The 17,624-nt window shown below is 44.7% G+C and overlaps 2 protein-coding genes across 5 annotated transcripts in view; one reads left to right on the forward strand and one right to left on the reverse strand.

Moving 5' to 3' along the window:
- The window catches only part of TECPR1 (tectonin beta-propeller repeat containing 1), a 304,477-nt gene that overhangs the window by 216,512 nt on the left and 70,341 nt on the right, over nucleotides 1-17,624 (reverse strand). The gene's annotated exons all lie outside the window — the stretch shown is intronic.
- Nucleotides 840-11,270, forward strand: LOC134945300 (speedy protein 1-A-like). The gene is made up of 7 exons (XM_063934499.1): nucleotides 840-1,019; nucleotides 7,121-7,204; nucleotides 7,634-7,746; nucleotides 9,161-9,302; nucleotides 9,502-9,670; nucleotides 10,391-10,645; nucleotides 10,934-11,270. The coding sequence occupies exons 1-6, from the start codon at nucleotides 1,009-1,011 to the stop codon at nucleotides 10,634-10,636; spliced, it is 765 nt and encodes a 254-aa protein (XP_063790569.1). The 5' UTR covers nucleotides 840-1,008; the 3' UTR covers nucleotides 10,637-10,645; nucleotides 10,934-11,270.

Consider the following 17,624-nt stretch of genomic DNA (forward strand, 5'->3'; position numbering starts at 1 on the left):
TCTCATCTAAGATCACACTCAGCCCAAATCCAGGATGAATGAGCCCTTATATGTACAGAGAAGATGCTGTGATACAGGTGGGAGCTGTGTCATGTGACCTGGAAGCGGTGACATCATCACTGTTGGACATGGCATGTGCCAAGATGGCAGTTATTTTTCAAACTGGATGTGACGGTTGGAGAGGACGCAGCAGCAGAGACGTCTCCAGTGGATTTGCCATCTGATATCCTTTGCTATTTATGCGAAATTTCTAAATATTATATAAAAAATAGCTATTATATTCTTTATTTATTTATTATTTAGCTATTATATTAAATTATTTCTTCTTTATTATTCCTAGATATCTGCATATATAGAATAGTGTAAACCATAGTTTTAAGTAATTTAATTTATATAATATTTATAATCACATATATTTAGCTTTTGAGATTTACAAATTAAATCAGGTTTCATTTTTTGAATTACCTAGACTTAACATATTTAGAATAGTTTAAAGCATAGTTTTAAGTAATTTATAAAACATATCTAATTTATATAATATTAATATCATATTTAGCTTTTAACATTTAAGAATTCGATCAGCTTTAATTATTTATATTATCATTATTATGTTCTTTAGTAGTGCAGAAGTGTAGCATATATATCATTTATACTTTATAATAGATTTCATTTTAACTATATTTGACTTTATAAATTTATATAGTAATTGGTATTAAGTTTAGTGCTTTTTTACCTATTTCTTATTTATTTTAGTATCTGATTTATATAATATTAATATCATATTTAGCTTTTAACATTTAAGAATTAGATCAGCTTTAATTATTTATATTATCATTATTATGTTCTTTAGCAGTGCAAAAGTGTAGCATATATATCATTTATACTTTATAATAGATTTAATTTTAACTATATTTGACTTTTTATATATATTTATAGTAATTGGTATTAAGTTTAGTGCTTTTTTTTAACCTATTTCTTATTTATTTTAGTAGGACGTGAGCAGGACCCATGGCCAGCAGGTAAGCAGGGAGTGCTGTAGAGAGACCCAGTATATGCAATATAAGGAGACAGGATATGATAGGGGAACAGATGCAAAAATAAGAATTTACTTACCGATAATTCTATTTCTCGTAGTCCGTAGTGGATGCTGGGGACTCCGTAAGGACCATGGGGAATAGCGGCTCCGCAGGAGACTGGGCACATCTAAAGAAAGCTTTAGGACTATCTGGTGTGCACTGGCTCCTCCCCCTATGACCCTCCTCCAAGCCTCAGTTAGGATACTGTGTCCGGACGAGCGTACACAATAAGGAAGGATTTTGAATCCCGGGTAAGACTCATACCAGCCACACCAATCACACCGTACAACTTGTGATCTGAACCCAGTTAACAGCATGATAACAGAGGAGCCTCTAGAAAAGATGGCTCACTACAGCAATAACCCGATTTTTTGGTAACAATAACTATGTACCAGTATTGCAGACAATCCGCACTTGGGATGGGCGCCCAGCATCCACTACGGACTACGAGAAATAGAATTATCGGTAAGTAAATTCTTATTTTCTCTAACGTCCTAAGTGGATGCTGGGGACTCCGTAAGGACCATGGGGATTATACCAAAGCTCCCAATCGGGCGGGAGAGTGCGGATGACTCTGCAGCACCAAATGAGAGAACTCCAGGTCCTCCTCAGCCAGGGTATCAATTTTGTAGAATTTTACAAACGTATTTGCTCCTGACCAAGTAGCTGCTCGGCAAAGTTGTAAAGCCGAGACCCCTCGGGCAGCCGCCCAAGATGAGCCCACCTTCCTTGTGGAGTGGGCATTTACAGATTTTTGGCTGTGGCAGGCCTGCCACAGAATGTGCAAGCTGAATTGTACTACAAATCCAACGAGCAATAGTCTGCTTAGAAGCAGGAGCACCCAGCTTGTTGGGTGCATACAGGATAAACAGCGAGTCAGATTTCCTGACTCCAGCCGTCCTGGAAACATATATCTTCAGGGCCCTGACAACGTCTAGCAACTTGGAGTCCTCCAAGTCCCTAGTAGCCGCAGGCACCACAATAGGTTGGTTCAGGTGAAACGCTGAAACCACCTTAGGGAGAAACTGAGGACGAGTCCTCAATTCCGCCCTGTCCGAATGGAAAATCAGATAAGGGCTTTTACAGGATAAAGCCGCCAATTCTGACACGCGCCTGACCCAGGCCAGGGCCAACAGCATGACCACTTTCCATGTGAGATATTTTAATTCCACAGATTTAAGTGGTTCAAACCAATGTGACTTTTGGAACCCAAAAACTACATTGAGATCCCAAAGTGCCACTGGAGGCACAAAAGGAGGCTGTATATGCAGTACCCCTTTTACAAACGTCTGAACTTCAGGGACTGAAGCTAGTTCTTTTTGGAAGAAAATTGACAGGGCCGAAATTTGAACCTTAATGGACCCCAATTTCAGGCCCATAGACACTCCTGTTTGCAGGAAATGTAGGAATCGACCCAGTTGAATTTCCTCCGTCGGGCCTTACCGGCCTCGCACCACGCAACTTATTTTCGCCAAATGCGGTGATAATGTTTTGCGGTTACATCCTTCCTGGCTTTGATCAGGATAGGGATGACTTCATCCGGAATGCCTTTTTTCCTTCAGGATCCGGCGTTCAAACGCCATGCCGTCAAACGCAGCCGCGGTAAGTCTTGGAACAGACAGGGTCCTTGCTGGAGCAGGTCCCTTCTTAGAGGTAGAGGCCACGGATCCTCCGTGAGCATCTCTTGAAGTTCCGGTTACCAAGTCCTTCTTGGCCAATCCAGAGCCACGAATATAGTGCTTACTCCTCTCCATCTTATCAATCTCAGTACCTTGGGTATGAGAGGCAGAGGAGGGAACACATACACTGACTGGTACACCCACGGTGTTACCAGAGCGTCTACAGCTATTGCCTGAGGGTCCCTTGACCTGGCGCAATACCTGTCGAGTTTTTCCCAACGGTTTATAATCATGTGGAAGACTTCTGGGTGAAGTCCCCACTCTCCCGGGTGGAGGTCGTGCTGAGGAAGTCTGCTTCCCAGTTGTCCACTCCCGGAATGAATACTGCTGACAGTGCTATCACATGATTTTCCACCCAGCGAAGAATCCTTGCAGCTTCTGCCATTGCCCTCCTGCTTCTTGTGCCACCCTGTCTGTTTACGTGGGTGACTGCCGTGATGTTGTCCGACTGGATCAACACCGGCTGACCTTGAAGCAGAGGTCTTGCTAAGCTTAGAGCATTGTAAATGGCCCTTAGCTTCAGGATATTTATGTGAAGTGATGTCTCCAGGCTTGACCATAAGCCCTGGATATTCCTTCCCTGTGTGACTGCTCCCCAGCCTCGCAGGCTGGCATCCGTGGTCACCAGGACCCAGTCCTGAATGCCGAATCTGCGGCCCTCTAAAAGATGAGCACTCTGCAACCACCACAGGAGGGACACCCTTGTCCTTGGTGACAGGGTTATCCGCTGATGCATCTGAAGATGCGACCCGGACCATTTGTCCAGCAGGTCCCACTGGAAAGTTCTTGCGTGGAATCTGCCGAATGGGATTGCTTCGTAGGAAGCCACCATTTTACCCAGAACCCTTGTGCATTGATGCACTGAGACTTGGCTCGGTTTTAGGAGGTTCCTGACTAGCTCGGATAACTCCCTGGCTTTCTCCTCCGGGAGAAACACCTTTTTCTGGACTGTGTCCAGGATCATCCCTAGGAACAGAAGACAAGTCGTCGGAACCAGCTGCGATTTTGGAATATTGAGAATCCAATCGTGCTGCCGCAACACTACCTGAGATAGTGCTACACTGACCTCCAACTGTTCCCTGGATCTTACCCTTATCAGGGAATCGTCCAAGTAAGGGATAACTAAAATTCCCTTCCTTCGAAGGAATATCATCATTTCGGCCATTACCTTGGTAAAGACCCGGGGTGCCGTGGACCATCCATACGGCAGCGTCTGAACTGATAGTGACAGTTCTGTACCATAAACCTGAGGTACCCTTGGTGAGAAGGGTAAATTTTGACATGAAGGTAAGCATCCTTGATGTCCCGAGACATCATGTAGTCCCCTTCTTCCAGGTTCGCAATCACTGCTCTGAGTGACTCAATCTTGAATTTGAACCTCTGTATGTAAGTGTTCAAAGATTTTAGATTTAGAATCGGTCTCACCGAGCCGTCCGGCTTCGGTACCACAACAGTGTGGAATAATACCCCGTTCCCTGTTGCAGGAGGGGTACCTTGATTATCACCTGCTGGGAATACAGCTTGTGAATGGCTTCCAAAACTGTCTCCCTGTCAGAAGGAGACATCGGTAAAGCCGACTTTAGGAAACGGCGAGGGGGAGACGTCTCGAATTCTAATTTGTACCCCTGAGATATCACCTGAAGGATCCAGGGGTCTACTTGCGAGTGAGCCCACTGCGCGCTGAAATTCATTGAGACGGGCCCCCCACCGTGCCTGATTCTGCTTGTAAAGCCCCAGCGTCATACTGAGGGCTTGGCAGAGGCGGGAGAGGGTTTCTGTTCCTGGGAACTGGCTGATTTCTGCAGCCTTTTTCCTCTCCCTCTGTCACGGGGCAAAAAAGAGAAACCTTTTGCCCGCTTGTCCACGAAAAGACTGCGCCTGATAATACGGCGTCTTCTCATGTTGAGAGGCGACCTGGGGTACAAACGTGGATTTCCCAGCTGTTGCCGTGGCCACCAGGTCTGAAAGACCGACCCCAAATAAACTCCTCCCCTTACTAAGGCAATACTTCCAAATGCCGTTTGGAATACGCATCACCTGACCACTGACGTGTCCATAACCCTCTACTGGTAGAAATGGACAACGCACTTAGACTTGATGCCAGTCGGCAAATATTCCGCTGTGCATCACGCATATATAGAAATGCATCTTTTAAATGCTCTATAGGCAAAAATATACTGTCCCTATCTAGGGTATCAATATTTTCAGTCAGGGAATCCGACCACGCCAACCCAGCACTGCACATCCAGGCTGAGGCGATTGCTGGTCGCAGTATGACACCAGTATGTGTGTAAATACATTTTAGGATACCCTCCTGCTTTCTATCAGCAGGATCCTTAAGGGCGGCCATCTCAGGAGAGGGTAGAGCCCTTACAAGCGTGTGAGCGCTTTATCCACCATAGGGGGTGTTTCCCAACGCACCCTAACCTCTGGCGGGAAAGGATATAATGCCAATAACATTTTAGAAATTATCAGTTGTTATCGGGGGAAAACCACGCATCATCACACACCTCATTTAATTTCTCAGATTCAGGAAAACTACAGGTAGTTTTTCCTCACCGAACATAATACCCCTTTTTGGTGGTACTCGTATTATCAGAAATGTGTAAAACATTTTTCATTGCCTCAATCATGTAACGTGTGGCCCTACTGGAAGTCACATTTGTCTCTTCACCGTCGACACTGGAGTCAGTATCCGTGTCGGCGTCTATATCTGCCATCTGAGGTAACGGGCGCTTTAGAGCCCCTGACGGCCTATGAGACGTCTGGACAGGCACAAGCTGAGTAGCCGGCTGTCTCATGTCAACCACTGTCTTTTATACAGAGCTAACACTGTCACGTAATTCCTTCCAACAGTTCATCCACTCAGGTGTCGACCCCCTAGGGGGTGACATCACTATTACAGGCAATCTGCTCCGTCTCCACATCATTTTTCTCCTCATACATGTGGACACAAACGTACCGACATACAGCACACACACAGGGAATGCTCTGATAGAGGACAGGACCCCACTAGCCCTTTGGGGAGACAGAGGGAGAGTTTGCCAGCACACACCAGAGCGCTATATATATACAGGGATAACCTTATATAAGTGTTTTTCCCCTTATAGCTGCTGTATCTTTAATACTGCGCGTAATTAGTGCCCCCCCCCTCTCTTTTTTAACCCTTTCTGTAGTGTAGTGACTGCAGGGGAGAGCCAGGGGAGCTTCCCTCCAACGGAGCTGTGAGGGAAAATAGCGCCAGTGTGCTGAGGAGATAGGCTCCGCCCCTTTTTCGCGGACTTTTCTCCTGCTTTTTTATGGATTCTTGCAGGGGTTAAAATTCATCCATATAGCCCTGGGGGCTATATGTGATGTATTTTCGCCAGCCAAGGTGTTTTTATTGCTGCTCAGGGCGCCCCCCCCTAGCGCCCTGCACCCTCAGTGACCGAAGTGTGAAGTGTGCTGAGGAGCAATGGCGCACAGCTGCAGTGCTGTGCGCTACCGACGTCTTCTGCCGCCGATTTTCCGGACCTCTTCTGCCTTCTGGCTCTGTAAGGGGGCCGGCGGCGCGGCTCTGGGACCCATCCATGGCTGGGCCTGTGATCGTCCCTCTGGAGCTAATGTCCAGTAGCCTAAGAAGCCCAATCCACTCTGCACGCAGGTGAGTTCACTTCTTCTCCCCTTAGTCCCTCGATGCAGTGAGCCTGTTGCCAGCAGGTCTCACTGAAAATAAAAAACCTAAACTAAAACTTTCACTAAGAAGCTCAGGAGAGCCCCTAGTGTGCACCCTTCTCGTTCGGGCACAAAGATCTAACTGAGGCTTGGAGGAGGGTCATAGGGGGAGGAGCCAGTGCACACCAGATAGTCCTAAAGCTTTCTTTAGATGTGCCCAGTCTCCTGCGGAGCCGCTATTCCCCATGGTCCTTACGGAGTCCCCAGCATCCACTTAGGACGTTAGAGAAATGTCTTTTAACAGGTTATGTTATTTCTCTAAAAATAAAGTACTGACCGGTAGTTTTAATTATTAAAGTGGGGCAAGTTTACAGATAAAACACCCTGATGACCCCGGCCTTAGCCTCTGAGTTTATTATACAGTATTTAATTTTACTGCCAATGGCTCAATTGTACTAACTGACATCAATAAAATTTGAGAGGACTATTAGAATATGGAAAGTACAGATAAAATGAATATAATGTAATTCAGTGTATCACAACTTTATAGCAATGTCTGACAGTGTTAGGTGACAGTAATGAAGATTAGCCCAGACCGGATACAGAAGTGACTATAGCTGAGATGCAGTAAGATAGCTACAGGGTAATAACTGAGATAAAATGTACAGAAATGGAGGTATAATTCTGTTACATAAATCTCTCTTCATCAAGGTCATCTCCAGGTCCTTCCACCTCTTCCCAGGACCAACAACGGAAGAGGAAGAGAGAGGCAGGTGGACAGAATGGAGAAGAACAGTGAGTAGATAATTTTATCTTATTACAGATACAAAGTAAAAGTACATATACACTATATAGATAGTGTTACAGGGTAATATTACATATAATGCTAATAACATCTGTAACACAGTAATAACATCTGTAATACAGTAATTCCCCCTGTGATGGAGATAACACTGTCCTTCTACATGAGACATGCATGGGCCTCCTTCTGCAGGGCTCTGACAGCTGCCTCTAGTGACAGAATGACAGAAAGTAGGGATATAAATGGGAGTGTTGTCACCAAATTAGGGGGGATGATATAAAAATTGGGCAGATATCTGTTCCTGCATAGAGATTATATAATAATCACACATTGTGCAGAGAACAAGAACACATAACAGATCTGTATTGCGATATGTCACCCTGTAGCATCTACTAAACTGTGATTTCTCTTTCCCCTCCTAGCGCATCATCTGGATCTCCAACACACTACAAATGGAGAAGAGGACGGATTACCAGCGAGGTGAAGGCTTCCTTCCTGCAGCCGGAAGAGCGGGCAGCTTTTTACAACATCCTGAGTAAGTCATACTGCTCAAATCACTGTTTCTATCATATATATATTGTGTGATATGCGATACCGACGGTCGGGATGGCGGTGGTCACATGACCGACCATGGCATCCTGACTTTTTGAATGCCGACAGGGAACCTATTTCCCTGCAGTGATAAGAGTATTACTGACTGTCCATCCATAGCTCTTCCATAGAGAACTGATGAACAGTTGGGGACAGACTGAGTCCTCCACTACCATGAGCAGATGTGTGAGCCAGGTCTCATGTTCCGCAGGTGCGAGGCAATGGGATCCCTATTTGCTATAAGGTGACATGTATTATTGAGCATGAGGTTATTACACTGCTGACAGCCTCTTCAGGCTTATGGTGACATATAAATTATGGGTGATTTATGCAAAAAGCAGCCACAGAGGAGGCTGTATCTGATGTCATGCACCTGTGTTTGTGCTATTACACCTGTGTGTAAGGGAAAGTACATGACCTAGTGCAGTGAGAGTGTTACATGCTCAGTGCAGGCAGGCATTAGGAGTGCACCTTATATTATTCCCAAAAGTCTGACCAGGAATTAGATTTACAGCATGAGATAATTAGAGGTGTACATGTTACATTAATAGGGTAACGCACAATCTCAGCTGTGTGACATAACACATCCCATCACAACACTGTAGTATAGATGGCGGTGTCTGTACTGAGTTGGAGAGATGATACGTTACTTATATCAGAGCTGTAGTGGAAGAGATGTATATAAGGCGTATTGTATTACTGTGGGCTCTGTAGTCATTGCAAAATATCAAATTGTGACCCATGTACTGAAGACACAATGTCCCCTTACCTTCACTTTTTATAAAGCGTAAAACTTGTGATTAATTAAAAGATTGGTATGAAATTAATAGTAATCACTTTGTAATGATGAGTTTTGCCAATATCCCAATAAGGACATAAAATGCAAATGACCCATTGTATGTACAGCGAAACAGAATTATAACATTGCAGAAAACTAGTACACTGCACATGTGCATATTGTGAGGGAACATTTATAATGTTTTATACATATGTGCAGATGGAATATACATTACTTCAGATTGGGATAATTATTCATTATACAGCAGCTTGGCAAATAGGTATTAATATATACATACAAGTATATATATATATATGTGTATATATATATATATATATATATATATAAAAAATCTGGTGGTAAGAGATGGAATGTAAAAGTGGCAGCCATATTGCAACCAGTCCCTTGTATGGAAAGTGTATAGTGTGTACTACACTGAGGGGGCAATAAGATTTGGAGGGACATCTCCTTATGTAATGATGTAGACTAAAGAATCTCTCACAGGTCATTACAGAGGGTTCTGACCTAATATAAATGTAAATATGAAGTATCCTAGCTGAGGTATTATTCTCTATTTTAGAGGACGACCACATACACAATTTCCTCCTCCGGGACACTGGCCTGAGGATCTCCGACAAGTACCTCCTAGCCATGGTACTTGTGTACTTTAAGCGGGCAGGCCTGAAGATGGAGGAGTATGGGAGGAATTTCTTCGCCGCCCTGTAAGTAACGCATCAATTACCTTCATTTCAGAAGTTTTACTCCAAATAATGACTCCTCCCTCCACCCTCATGCAAAATGGCTTAACCCAATTTCTGCTCCTATCACCTTGTGCCTTTTCTGATATATGTTCTAGTCACTGTCTCATTATATTATATGTACAGTATTTGTCTGTTGCTAACTGTCCATGTGTTGTTCCAGGTTCTTGGCCAACCAGGTTGAAGAGGACGAGCAATCCAGAAGAGAGATCTACCCCTGGGCCCTCGGCTGGACATGGAGGACAAAGATGAAGCGACTGCATCAGCGAAGAGACACCTTACTGAGGAGGATGGACTACAGAGCTGTGGTGGATCGGGCCACCTGTGATCTGGTTAGTAATAATGAGGGATAAGAGACTTATTTTGGACCTGGCAGTTAATATAGAAGTTAAGGTACAGCATTGGATATGGTACTGTATAATGGAGGGAATGGGTTTGTACAGGGTGGAAACTTACTGCATGCTCCGTTCTGCAGCACACGTTGTAGGACTTGGGTTTTAGTTAGGAATCCAAAGGTAAACGCTTTATAAGTTATATTAAATACCTATATTATGTGAGGTACTATCTAAAATATGTTTATTATAAAAAAAGGATTTAGAGATAGCAAATGGAATCGCCCACTTCATCATTACATATAAATGCTGCATATTAAAAGGACATTTAAGCCGAATGAAAGCTGAAATTGGCTTTTAATTCCACCTAACATTGCAATTCCCCCTTCCCTCCCCCTCCCCCACCTCCCAAATATGTACACTGGGCAACTAGATGGGTTGTGTTACTCTTATCTGCCAGACAGTTCTGTTTTTTGTCTCAATCACCCAAAGCATAATCCGCGATAAGCAGGCTTCCAGAGCCACGATAATACATTGGATCAGGGACTTATCCCCGATCCCATGTGTCTTCACGCAATCTTGGGTCTAATGCCTCTAACTGGATACTGCGATAATGATCATCGGTCATTGATCGCGATATCCAGCCGAAATCACTTCGGAACTAATAAAATACTGTCTATATTGAAAAGACTAATTTCATGGATGCTTATATCATTACAGGTCATGGCTGAAGACCCTTCTCACTGGGCCTGGACAAGGACTCGGCCATTACACCACGGCTGGGCCATACGCTGGTACCATAGGCACTGGCAAGAGTACCAAATACGAGGCCCAGAAAGCAGCCCTCTACCTTGTGCTCTCTGCAGTGCCACTCTAGTCTACCCAATAAAGTGGAAAGTGGTCGGGAATAACATCTGCCGCCAGTCAGAAGATGAGCCCGAGACCATTCTAACGGTCATCCCATAAACATCTCCGGTAAGTAGAGGGTGAATTGTACCCAAAATATTATTGTTCCTAGTCCAAGTTGCTTTATTAAGTTTTTTTAGTAGACCCTGAAATTAGTGATGTATGTGTTTGGTTCTACTACATGGAAACCTGTACGGCCGCAGAGAAGTCTTTTAGCTCTTTGAAAAGTCTGTCCCGTCCCCCCTTCACATCTCAGGTATAACTGTGATTTATATTATATTATTATATTTTTATTTATAGAAGATCAATTTAAACAAGTACAAATGTGTAATGCCCACTGGTATATCTGTTTTACAGCCATGAAGACCTGCTGACGAATAAGGGTGAAGAAATGAAGAGGAAACCAAACAGGAGGATTGAACATTACACCACATTACATTACACCACATCACATACAATACAATAGACCACACAATAGTGCCACAACATTGTTACTGCACATCCATTAGTCACGTTAGTATGCCCAGAGGAAGGGCAGTACAGCAGCCATGGTTCCTCGCAGGTTTCCTCCACAGGGGGTTTTGTCTGTCCTGAGTTCTGCTGTACACTCCCCATGAATGATAGGATGTAACTGCTAGAGTTACACAGTAAAATATACTTAATAGCTCTAAATACAGTATTTTATTATTTAGTATAGTTCTATAAATTGTAATTTTATATTTTTCAATTAATAATATAATAAAAAAATAACAAATATTTGAAAATAAATTATTAATATATAAAAGTTCTAAATGATAATATAGTCAATAGTATTGTTAAGGGGTATATTCAATAAGAGTTGGATCCATTCTGACATGCAGTTGTCGGAATGGATCCTACAACCCCTATTCAATGGACGGCCAAATCCGACTGTCGGATTTGGCCGTACACAGGGTCCTGTCCTGTGGATGCGCTGACAGCAGCAGCCAGGAGTGCAGATGGCGGCGGCCGTGAACGGGACGGCGGCGGGGGTAAGCTGAGCAGCAGGGGGAGCAGAGATTGGCGGCCAGAGCTGGCTGCGGGGGCACATGTCTGTGGCGACGGATGGAGGCGCTGCAGGGAAAGAGGTGCCTGCGGGCCGCGGGGGGAGCAGAGATCGGCGGCTGGCGGGGGGGGGGCATGTTTGCAGCAGCGGGAGGCGCTGCAGGAAGAGAGGTTTCTCCCTGCAGCGCCTCCTCCCACCACCGCAGACATGTCCCCCCACAGCCAGCTCCCCCCCACCGGCTGCCGATCTCAGCTCCCCCAGCCGCCTGCAGCACCGCTTGTATCCTCACCTCAATTTGACTTGTTTTCAAGTCGGATTGAGTTTGTCGGAAAAAGGGCCAACACCTGTCGGAGTTGGCCCCATTTCCGACAGTAGCACGTGGATAGCCGGCTATTCTGCTGATCCACGTTCTGCTGATCCACGCGGAGGGACAGGTTAGTTCATCCCACCCGTCTCCTCGCCTCAATCCGACTTGTTTTCAAGTCGGATTGAGTTTGTCGGAAAGGGGGCCAAAACCTGTCAGATTTGGACCCCTTTCCGACAGAAGCAAGCGGATCAGCGGCTATTCCGCCGATCCACGTGTTTTCCGACAAGACGGGAATTCCCGACTTGTCGGAAAAAATCACCCCCTATTGAAGGGGTCGTAACCCCTTCCGACCTATTTCTGCCGGAAGCTGCCGTCTTTCCGACAAGACGGCAGCTTCCGACAGTTATTGAATACACCCCTATATATACATTTTATTTTTTAGCATTTATTCAATTAGACCTAGTTTTTATAATACTTTTCAATGAATAATAAAATATATAACATAGACTCACAAATAAGTACTTTAAAATAAATTGTAAATATATAATTATTATAAATTATAATATAATATAAATAATATTTTAACATATATCTTATTATTTAACACTAATGCAATTAGAACTTATTTTTTATTACACTTCTCAATTAATAATAAAATAAAATATAATATAAAATAACATAAGCAGTTTCTAATAAAATATAAATATGCAATAGGTATAAATTAAAACAGCCATTAGTAGTTTTTTATATATTTCATTATATAGCACTAATTCAATAAGAACGTAGTTTATTATACTTTTCAGTTAATAATCTAATAAAACAAAATCACATATAAGCCGTTATAATAATAAATGATAAATATATAATAGTTAGAAATTAATACTATAGTCATTAGTATTTTTATGTATACACTTTATTATTAAACACTAATTCAGTAAGAACCTAGATTTTAATATACATTTCAATAAATAATATAATAAAAATAACAAAATCACATAGTTTATAATAAATTTCATATTTATAGTTAATCTTATATGTTGTCGAAGTCCTTTATTTCGTTATTTCTGAGTTTCTAGTTTGTTATGGCTAAAAAACAGAAAGTACAATTCTGTGTTGTTACTGGTTATGGCACCTGCGTATGAAAGCAATGTGATTCCTACAGGGTGTTCTGCCGGATATGACAAATGGGGTGTAGTATGGTATGCCGGCGGCCGGGTTCCCGGCGACCAGCATACCGGCGCCGGCATACCGACAGTGTGGCGAGCGCAAATGAGCCCCTTGCGGGCTCGCTGCGCTCGCCACACTGCGGCGCGCTATTTATTCTCCCTTCAGGGGGGTCGTGGACCCCCACGAGAGAGAATACCTGTCGGTATGCCGGGTGTCAGGATTCCGGCGCCGGTATATTGTGCGCCGGGATCCCAACATTCGGCAACCTGAAGACCACCCTGGCAAATGTATTGCTGCAAAGTGCAATCCTGGTTACCAGTGTCTGCCAAGCCTGTAATGCTGGTCACACGCCCCCATTCTACTGCTCAGTGTGAGTGCTAGGAAATAGGGATAATGCCCAACATTGCCACACATGATTGTCACAACATATGCAGCATCATTGGGGCCTGTTAGTAAGGCTGGGTACACACTTGCCGACGCACATCAGATGTGACATCGTGCAAGAGTTCCCCCCCTCCTCCCCCCCGCAAACAATATCGTTCATACACACTGAGCGATATTGTTTGCACCCGACCACATCCAGGAGTCGGGTGCCGTCCCTGACTTGTACAATATCTTCAGATTTCAAGGTGAAAACTGAAGATATTGTACACCGCTAACGACCCGCATCGTTAACGATATAGTGAATACACACTGGACGATATATGAACAATATATTGTCCCGGGTGCATATTGCCAAGTGTGTACCCAGCCTTAATCCATCAGAAGATGAAAGATAGCAGACATCGGCAGTCAATTATGACTATTGATTTTGTTCATTAATGAACCATCACTTTCATTTTAAGACATGTTCGTGTCCATTGCAGATAACTATGATTGTACAGTAAATATGGGCATTTTTATAACAGAGGTTTTAGCTGAAAGCTGGGACAGCAGTTTGTCGCCTTGCTCACGCCTTTTAGTCACAAGAGCACTTTGTAGTATTCATAATTAACAATAGGTGATATAAGGAGTGTGAAGGTCCTTGGAAGGAGTGCAGTTAGGGGGAACACATGCCCAGTGTGACGGAGATGGGACACCATCGGTGGAGCCGTGATCCCATGAGGGATGAAGGATGCAGAATTTTTATTTTATGTAAACTGAGGAGTGAAGAGGGAGGGGCAGGGCCGGTGCAAGGTTTTTTTGGCACCCTAGGCAAAAGTCAGCCTACAGCTTCCCCCCCCCCCCCCCCCCTTCCCCCTCTATCAGTAAAAATTAGTTCTAATAAAGACGTGAAGTGTGAGGTGTGATCTAGAGGCTGTGCAAATAGCAGAAAAAGAAAAACTAGATTTATACAGTATTGTATAAATGACATGTTAAAATGAACCCAGTCCCAAAACCAGGTAAGGTACAGTATAATACAGTACCACAATCTGTTGTTTTATATTATAGATAGGCACTATATCTCATTGTTAATAATACTGTGGGCTGAAAATAAGAATTTACTTACCGATAATTCTATTTCTCATAGTCCGTAGTGGATGCTGGGGACTCCGAAAGGACCATGGGGAATAGCGGCTTCGCAGGAGACTGGGCACAAAGTAAAAGCTTTAGGACTAGCTGGTGTGCACTGGCTCCTCCCCCTATGACCCTCCTCCAAGCCTCAGTTAGGATACTGTGCCCGGACGAGCGTACACAATAAGGAAGGATTTTGAATCCCGGGTAAGACTCATACCAGCCACACCAATCACACCGTACAACTTGTGATCTGAACCCAGTTAACAGTATGATAACAGAAGGAGCCTCTGAAAAGATGGCTCACAACAACAATAACCCGATTTTTGTAACAATAACTATGTACAAGTAATGCAGACAATCCGCACTTGGGATGGGCGCCCAGCATCCACTACAGACTATGAGAAATAGAATTATCGGTAAGTAAATTCTTATTTTCTCTAACGTCCTAGTGGATGCTGGGGACTCCGAAAGGACCATGGGGATTATACCAAAGCTCCCAAACGGGCGGGAGAGTGCGGATGACTCTGCAGCACCGAATGAGAGAACTCCAGGTCCTCCTCAGCCAGGGTATCAAATTTGTAGAATTTAGCAAACGTGTTTGCCCCTGACCAAGTAGCTGCTCGGCAAAGTTGTAAAGCAGAGACCCCTCGGGCTGCCGCCCAAGATGAGCCCACTTTCCGTGTGGAATGGGCTTTTACAGATTTTGGCTGTGGCAGGCCTGCCACAGAATGTGCAAGCTGAATTGTACTACAAATCCAACGAGCAATCGTCTGCTTAGAAGCAGGAGCACCCAGCTTGTTGGGTGCATACAGGATAAACAGCGAGTCAGATTTTCTGACTCCAGCCGTCCTGGAAACATATATTTTCAGGGCCCTGACTACGTCCAGCAACTTGGAATCCTCCAAGTCCCTAGTAGCCGCAGGCACCACAATAGGTTGGTTTAAGTGAAATGCTGAAACCACCTTAGGGAGAAATTGAGGACGAGTCCTCAATTCTGCCCTGTCCGTATGAAAAATTAGGTAAGGGCTTTTATAGGATAAAGCCGCCAATTCTGATACACGCCTGGCTGAAGCCAGGGCTAACAGCATTACCACTTTCCATGTGAGATATTTCAAGTCCACAGTGGTGAGTGGTTCAAACCAATGTGATTTTAGGAATCCCAACACTACATTGAGATCCCAAGGTGCCACTGGAGGCACAAAAGGAGGCTGTATATGCAGTACTCCCTTGACAAACGTCTGCACTTCAGGAACAGAAGCTAGTTCTTTTTGGAAGAATATCGACAGGGCCGAAATTTGAACCTTAATGGACCCTAATTTGAGGCCCATAGACAGTCCTGTTTGCAGGAAATGCAGGAATCGACCCAGTTGAAATTCCTCTGTAGGGGCCTTCCTGGCCTCGCACCACGCAACATATTTACGCCAAATACGGTGATAATGTTGTACGGTTACATCCTTCCTGGCTTTGATCAGGGTAGGGATGACTTCATCCGGAATGCCTTTTTCCTTCAGGATCCGGCGTTCAACCGCCATGCCGTCAAACGCAGCCGCGGTAAGTCTTGGAACAGACATGGTCCCTGCTGGAGCAGGTCCTGTCTTAGAGGTAGAGGCCACGGGTCTTCCGTGAGCATCTCTTGAATTTCCGGGTACCAAGTCCTTCTTGGCCAATCCGGAGCCACGAGTATAGTCTTTACTCCTCTCCTTCTTATGATTCTCAGTACTTTTGGTATGAGAGGAAGAGGAGGGAACACATACACTGACCGGTACACCCACGGTGTTACCAGAGCGTCCACAGCTATTGCCTGAGGGTCCCTTGACCTGGAGCAATATCTGTCCAGTTTTTTGTTGAGGCGAGACGCCATCATGTCCACCTTTGGTTTTTCCCAATGGTTTACAATCATGTGGAAGACTTCTGGGTGAAGTCCCCACTCCCCCGGGTGGAGGTCGTGTCTGCTGAGGAAGTCTGCTTCCCAGTTGTCCACTCCCGGAATGAACACTGCTGACAGTGCTATCACATGATTTTCCGCCCAGCGAAGAATCCTTGCCACTTCCGTCATTGCCCTCCTGCTTCTTGTGCCGCCCTGTCTGTTTACGTGGGCGACTGCCGTGATGTTGTCCGACTGGATCAATACAGGCTGACCCTGAAGCAGAGGCCTTGCCTGACTTAGGGCATTGTAAATGGCCCTTAGTTCCAGGATATTTATGTGAAGTGATGTTTCCATGCTTGACCACAAGCCCTGGAAAATTTTTCCCTGTGTGACTGCTCCCCAGCCTCTCAGGCTGGCATCCGTGGTCACCAGGACCCAATCCTGAATGCAGAATCTGCGGCCCTCTAGGAGATGAGCACTCTGTAACCACCACAGGAGAGACACCCTTGTCCTTGAAGACAGGGTTATCCGCTGATGCATTTGAAGATGCGATCCGGACCATTTGTCTAGCAGATCCAACTGAAAAGTTCTTGCGTGGAATCTGCCGAATGGAATCGCTTCGTAAGAAGCCACCATCTTTCCCAGGACCCTTGTGCACTGATGCACTGACACCTGGCCTGGTCTTAGGAGTTTCCGGACTAGGTCGGATAACTCCCTGGCTTTCTCTTCCGGGAGAAACACCTTTTTCTGTACTGTGTCCAGAATCATCCCTAGGAACAGCAGACGTGTCGTCGGAATCAGCTGCGATTTTGGAATATTTAGAATCCATCCGTGCTGTCGTAGTACTATTTGAGATAGTGCTACTCCGACCTCTAACTGTTCTCTGGACCGTGCCCTTATCAGGAGATCGTCCAAGTAAGGGATAATTAAGACGCCTCTTCTTCGAAGAAGAATCATCATTTCGGCCATTACCTTGGTAAAGACCCGGGGTGCCGTGGACAATCCAAACGGCAGCGTCTGAAACTGATAGTGACAGTTCTGTACCACAAACCTGAGGTACCCTTGGTGAGAAGGGCAAATTGGGACATGGAGGTAAGCATCCTTGATGTCCAGAGACACCATGTAGTCCCCTTCTTCCAGGTTCGCTATCACTGCTCTGAGTGACTCCATCTTGAACTTGAACCTT

This window comes from Pseudophryne corroboree, chromosome 7 (genome assembly GCF_028390025.1).
Source record: "Pseudophryne corroboree isolate aPseCor3 chromosome 7, aPseCor3.hap2, whole genome shotgun sequence".
NCBI classification, from domain to species: Eukaryota; Metazoa; Chordata; class Amphibia; order Anura; family Myobatrachidae; genus Pseudophryne; species Pseudophryne corroboree.